The sequence below is a fragment of the Eumetopias jubatus genome, unplaced genomic scaffold (assembly GCF_037043125.1).
Source record: "Eumetopias jubatus isolate StellerSeaLion01/CBP00866 unplaced genomic scaffold, mEumJub1_p1.0 scaffold_4, whole genome shotgun sequence".
In the NCBI taxonomy this organism is placed as follows: Eukaryota; Metazoa; Chordata; class Mammalia; order Carnivora; family Otariidae; genus Eumetopias; species Eumetopias jubatus.
Genome location: NW_028274810.1, coordinates 117,737,013 through 117,743,725, shown reverse-complemented (window position 1 = coordinate 117,743,725; position 6,713 = coordinate 117,737,013). Strand labels below are relative to the sequence as shown.

Genomic DNA, 6,713 nt, shown 5'->3' with positions numbered 1-6,713 from the left:
TGCACAGCGAGTAAGGGCTCATGGAAACGAATATGACTCAAATCACTAGGGCTTTGCCACAAAACAGAGCCCCAATTTATTCCAGGCGACTGACTGCCCTCCCCTAGTCCCCGCCCCCTGCCCGCGCCGGACCTCTCCTGGGCGGAGCTCGGCCACAGGGCGGGGGCGTGGCCGGGGCGTCGGCGACGTGCTGACGCCAGGGCGTGGGGACGCCCAACGAGGCGTCCGGCGCGCAGCTGGGCCGGCGGTGGCTGCTGTCGCTGGCTTCTTTGAGTGAGCCAGGGGTTCCGCGTCTGTTCTCTCCGCCCTCCTCCTTTCGCCTGGTCCGGGTCTCCGTGACCCGGCGCCGGCCCGCCATGGTGCGCTCGGCGCGCCCTGCGCGGCCCCGCTGAGCCTCCCTGCGGCGGCGAGCGCGGCTCGGGGTCACCATGCCTACCCGTGAGTGTCCGGCCGAGGGTCGGGCCGGGCGGGGGTCGTTGCGAGGCCGCGGCCCGCTCGGCGCGGACTCCGGGGTGGCCCGCTGCGGCTGCGGGGAAGCCGGGCCGGGCACGGGAGAGGCAGGAAGTGCCGGTGACCCGCCGAGTTACTTTCGTTTCGGCTTAGCCTTCCCGCGGGGTGGTGTGATCCCGTTGCACAAACGGGGAAACTGAGGCCCGAACGTTAAGGACGCTCGGCTAGTAAGTGGCTGAGCTGGAGTAACCTAGACCTGTGGGACTTCACAAAGTCCACTCTCTTTCCCCAGCTCTTTACAGAGCCAGGGGGGACTTTGTGGAAATGCTGAAAATAAGCGCGGTCGCGTCACGTACTCACTTCCTCCGGGAGCAGGCATCGCCTAGAGGGACGCACGGTTCAGGGGGATCCGGGCCCGGCCCAGAGTCCCTCCTCGAGGCACGCGAAGTTCCCGTAGCCTTGACTCTCCCCGTCCGTAACGCGCCGGGGTGGCTGAAGTAGGTGCTCTTTTGGGAACTTGTTAGGCTTCTGTGCCCCCAAAAGCTGTTGGAGCACCTGCTTCAGATTCACGTGGCTGCTGATTAAAAATGTTGTTTAGGGTTCCTCCCTAGGCACACTGAATAAGACTCCGCGGCTTGGGCCCCTGACTCTGCGTGCTTAATAAGAGGTCTTGGTGTTATTGAAGAGACCCTAAAGTTTGAAAAACAGTGGATTTGGGGGACGTTTGGGACAAACCGGGTAGGGCAATATTACTAATGACCCATTTCAGGACGACCCAGAGAACTGCAGTGTGACTTTAAACCCAGGGGCCCATAGAGACTCGCTAATCTTGGACGGGAGGAAGCAGGATGATGATTGATTAGAGATTGTTTTCAATTAGGGCGCTTTTGAGTAAGTGTTCCATATTGTAAAATCTGTAACCACTTGTAAATACACTCCTAATTAGCTCACATTTCTTTGAATTCCTGACTCCTCACCATCCTTATTTTGGTAGACGTACGGGACACTGGATTTCCAGGGCAGCCTCAAATGCGTGTTTTGTGTATTGGTGGTAAAGAGGAATTACTTCTAGTTTTTAGAAAGGTTTATGTAATGCTGTGAATGATCTTGATGAAACGATTACTTTTAACTGCTCCTACATGTGTGGGTAAGGTGGATTTTGTTTTATGAACACAGTAATTTGTGTGTTCTTAACTCATGGTCTTGAATTTTGTATTCATTTAATGTCAGCAGTTTATATTTTCATTGGATTCCTCTAGACTAGAGGAGTGTCATAATTATAATCACTATTTCTAAATTCATGTCAGTCAGGAATATTTTAGATTAGCATTGTGCTACTCTTACCATCTGAGAAAGGAAAAGGGAAGGAATAAAAACCTATTCTTGAAAGTTAAGACTTCAAATGGAATTTATTGGTGAAATGGCAAAATAAGTATGTTGTGAAATTAAACAGATTTTTAGTTCTAAGATTAGCTTCATGGAGTGGATTTAGAAAACTTGTTTCTTTTAAAATATATGATTTACAATGCAAAATGAACCATGCTGTATTTGCATAGTTAAGAATACAGATTTTATGACCTGATTGGAAGGCAAGTGAAACGTTTGAATTATCTATCATTACTGTTCTTAATATTTATTATGGTACAGTTTCAGTGATTGCATGAAGTGTAGTACCAGCTGGTAGTACTGCTGTGAAGTGGTGTTCATGTTCCCTTTTGTCTCTTTTTATGGCCAGAACCACCAAAAATTGCTGGGATAGTTCAGCAGACAGTAGTACTTCTCGGGAACTCTGCATGTAGAATAAATTTCAACATAAGCGGAGACAGCAAAATTATTACTTTCTTTCGGAATTTCTTTTTCCCCTTTGGGGATGTTTTTAGGAAGAAATCTCTCCAAATAAATTGTTTTTGTGGTGGTGGCTTTTTTTAATGTCAGATGAGTTCAGAGGCTCTTTTGTAATCTCAGCAGTTAAAGGCTTTAATGAATAAATGTAATGCTTTTCTGTTGGAGATGATCACTAGGGCCTCTCAGACTCTAATTCTGAAAGTGACCCTTGCTCCAGAATTATACTAGAATTATTCTAGTATTGCTGTTTCATTGCTTATTTGGAATATTGATACTCTCAAGTCACTGAAACTGATGTTAATAAGCAGAATCTGATGGAGCATGGTATACCCTGAAGGCTAAGCAGTTGCATTATCTCATGAATGGTAATGGTAGCTTCATTGGAATTATTTTGGAGAGCCATAAACTCTTTTTCAGAAAGCAACTACCTGGAAGGGTGCCTGACGGGAAGCTACTGCGACACAGGAGCAGTTTTGTGGTTATGTCACTCTATTTGCAGCCAGTAGTTTGCAATAATCACTAAGCACAGATTTCAAGAGTGTTTCACTAAATGATCTTTTCAAACCTACAAACGTATAATTTGATACATCATTTCTCTAGAGGCCTTTATTTCTTCCTGTTGTTTCAAAGGACCATTAAGAAACATTTTGATATTAAAGATTTTCTAACACTGAATAAGAATTTGAGTGGAAGAGCGTATGTGTTGTGGTGAGCGCTGTGTATTGTGTAAGACTGATGAATCACAGACCTGTACCCCTGAAACAAATAATACGTTATATGTTAATAATGAAAAAAAAGAAGAATTTGAGTGAAAGAAATGTTAAAACTTCTTAATCCAATCATTTTCTTTTCTTTTTCATATTAGGAGACTGAGACTCAGTGAGTTTCAGTAACTTGGCTAAGGTCACACATGGGATAGAACCAGGACTTGAACGTAGATCTCCTCCCTATAATCCTTAACCACAAGGGGCATAGATGAAGTTTATTTTTGGTTTTTCAGCACTAAGTTGATCATGGTTTACCCTCTCCCCCCACTTTTTTCCCTGAGGTTACATGAAGACAAAAGTAAGCTTAGCCAAAACTTAAGTCAGACATGTGAGCTTACAAGAAAATTTAACATTTTTGCCTTTCGTTCTGTCTTGTCACAGTACTCTGGGCAAAGAAGGCTGAGGATTTCACTGATGTGCCCAATAGATACTTGGTTGTATAGGCACAGACTTCTTTTTTAGTAAACTACTTTACGAAAGGGGTTCCGTAGCTGACAGTTTGCCTAAAAACAGGTCCAGTAAGATGTGTTCTTTTATGATCTATGTAAAGGTATTGTGTATGGCTAAGGGGAACTGAAACGCTTAACCATTGTTGGCTATAAATAACTATACTTTCAGTAATTTGTGGTTAAGGCTTGCTTTTCTCACTTAGATGTTGGCATTGATATCTGGTCAAATTTGTTAGGCTATGGTAATGTGGTCATTCCATGTTTGTTTTTTTCCACTGATGGGCTGATTATATTTGACTTATTTTTCAGTCCATTCTTAAGAAAGAGGTGCAAAATACTGAGAAATTGTGAAGTGAAAGCTGGAAGCTGGTTGAAGTGTTTCCATTTAGAAATGCATTGCAAGCAAATGACCTGTTCCTGACTTGGGAGCCTTTTGTGTTCATTTGTTCTCTATGCCCCTCCTCGCCCTTCCACCGAGTACCTATGTTTACTGCCAGAGTTAGAGCTAAAGAATTGTCTTACTCACAGTGACCTTTGGCTTGACACTGGTTACTACCAGATCTCATCTTTCAGTCTGTTCCCACTCATGGGACATATGATATTAAAGATGATGTAGGTGGTGGAAGATAAAGCTGGAGGAGATGGGAGCCAGAATTTGAAGGATCTTAATATGCCATGTAATGAACTTGACTAAAATTGTGTTCAAGCTGTCACAATCACAGTAACAATGACTCTTCTTTTTATAGGCATACTAGCCATTTCCAGCATACTGATTACTTTACAAAAAATGAAAACTTGCTATTAGTAATAGATAATTAATAATTGAATACTGTTGTGTGCCAGGCAGTATATTTTGTGCTTTACATGAGTTATGTTATTATCTTTTCCTTTGTGGGAGGCCCTATTTGACATAGAAATAGAGAGATTGAAGTTCAGGGAAGTTAAATAACTTGCCTAATGACAATAAATGGTGGAATATGGGATCAGAACTAGATGCGTGTGACTTCAGAGTCCCAGTTCTTTTTTCTTACTGCACTGGTCTGAGCCAGGCAGGATTGAATCTACCAGATACCATCAATTTCTTTTAACACCATTACTTTTGCTTAGCACTGTGCTTAATTACAATTTAATAGGTGCTTGGTAAATGTTGAATAAATGAATGAATCTTAACTGGAGTCACAGAAATTATTCTTTGGATACTAAAACCTGAAATAAACTTTTTTTTCCATTAAAACGGTGTTATAAGAGTTCTATAATTTAGGATTAGGTTCTTAGCAGGCCTGCTTATAACATTTGTGAGGCCTGAGACAAGAATAAAAATGGAAGCTTGCAAATCATAGTCTTAATCAGGATTTCTTGAACTTTTCTCTTTTGATGGATTGGACAATTTTTTGTTTGGGAGGTACCGGGCTGTCGTGTGCTTTGTCTTGAGATGTTTAACAGCAACTCTAGCCTTTATCCACTAAAGGCTTGTAGTAAATCCCCCTGTTCCCCAAAGTCTTGACCATCAGAACTGTCTCCAGACATTGCCAAATGCCCCCTGGCGCTCATAATTGTCCCTGGGTTGAAAACCACTGGTTCAAAGATTGAAATGTTGTAGATTAGGCTGTGCTTGACACGGGGTGGCCTGCTTTCCTATCCAGGGTCCCTGCAGCCTGCTCCCCAGAGATTGCCTTCTCAACCAGAAGGCCCAAAGGAGTGTGCAGGGCTGATTGAGTCAGCAGTGACCTGTTGGGTCAGGGCAGGGTCTTTCCTGACCCTGAATTCGGGTTGACCCTGTTACAGTCCTTCAGGAACCCTGGGCAGCTTCCCCTTTGTCCATACCTTGCTTTTCCATCTCAGGATTTCCACAGTTCTGAGTACCTTGCAAAGCTGTACTATGGGGATAAAGGGGTAGGTGGGAGGAGTTAGTCCAGCATTCTGGGGAACTTGCCTGCCATTGGGGGTAATTTGGAGTGAGCAGCTTGAAACAAAAACAACTTCAGCCATCCTTCTCTGGCTCTCTAGGCTGCGGTTTTCAGTGTTGCCTCTCTGTCCCCTCCTCAGCCCACAGATCCCTCTAAAAAAAAAAAAAAAAGTCCTTTGTTTTGGGTGGCAGAGGCCCTTTTTTTTCCGAGTCAAAAATGAAGGTCCTAGTTCTTAGGAGAAAGCTACATTTTACCCATTATATAGCTCTGCTGTGGTATGGAATGACCCAGTTGTCATGAATGGGGTTTCAGTAGGAATGTGATGGATTGCAGAGGACAAATCTGATTTCATGTACTCTGTCATGCTCTCCCTTTGCATATTTGTTTACTGCTGCCTACTTTTAGGTCTTATTAGGTAACATGATTCCAATTTTTATTACAGAAGGAATCACTGTGCAGGTATTTTTATTTTACTTTTTTTGGTGCAAAAAAGGTGATTTAATTAAAGCCGGGGACAGGACCCACAAACAGAAAGAGCTGCTACATAGGTATTTTTATTGTATTTCTGAATCATACATTGTTCTGTAGGAACAACCAGTTCTGTTACAAACTCCACTTCAAACTCCTTTGGAGGAGCCCCTGTGTAGGAAATGCTTACCTCTTTAACCTATAGGGGTAATAGAAAGGTTTTTATTGATGACATTGAAGTAAACTAGTCCCTGACATTCTCAGAAATGGAGAGAAAGGCACAGAAAATCCCAGAATGGCCCCCACCACTTGAAGGAGGAAAGGGTAGACCACTAGTTAAGACATGAGCTGTTTGTCTAGGTTAGGGATTCTTAAATATTTTTGCAAAATGAACCCTGTTGACAATCTGATGAACACCATGATTATTCTTCCCCAGAAGATGCAGATTTTCACACAAAGTTTTGCATATAGTTTCAGGAGATTCAAAAGCATACTGAGATGTATCCCCTGGAAAAATGGAGATCGCCAGAGTGACAGTTGTTCTTTGGCCAAAAGGTTTGTAATTCAAGTTGTAGAAGAATATCATTATTTTCCAAATATATCATGCCATTATTTTTTAAAGATTCAGAAGAGTTTCTGGTTCTAATTTTTGTTTTTTTAATTTAAAAAATGTTTATATATTTTATATGTATTTTGTATATTTGTATGTATATTTATATATGTTTATATACTAAGTACTCTTTTTTTAACGATTATTTAAGAGAGTACACGTGAGCAGGGGGTAGGGCGGAGGGAGAGGGAGGGAGACAAACAGACTGCCCACTGAG

The 6,713-nt window shown here is 42.7% G+C and overlaps 1 protein-coding gene across 2 annotated transcripts in view; it reads left to right on the top strand.

Annotated features, from left to right (window-relative positions):
- The first annotated feature begins 213 nt into the window (after positions 1 to 213).
- Positions 214 to 6,713, top strand: part of EFR3A (EFR3 homolog A) — a 112,869-nt gene continuing 106,369 nt past the window's right edge. The window contains exon 1 of one of the 2 annotated variants that reach the window (XM_028105612.2): positions 214 to 438. In XM_028105612.2, coding sequence (XP_027961413.1) covers positions 429 to 438 — 10 coding nt within the window. In that variant the 5' untranslated portion in view covers positions 214 to 428. Of the gene's footprint in view, positions 439 to 6,357; positions 6,442 to 6,713 lie in introns of those variants that run through there. The other variant, XM_088022759.1, reaches the window with a different exon arrangement.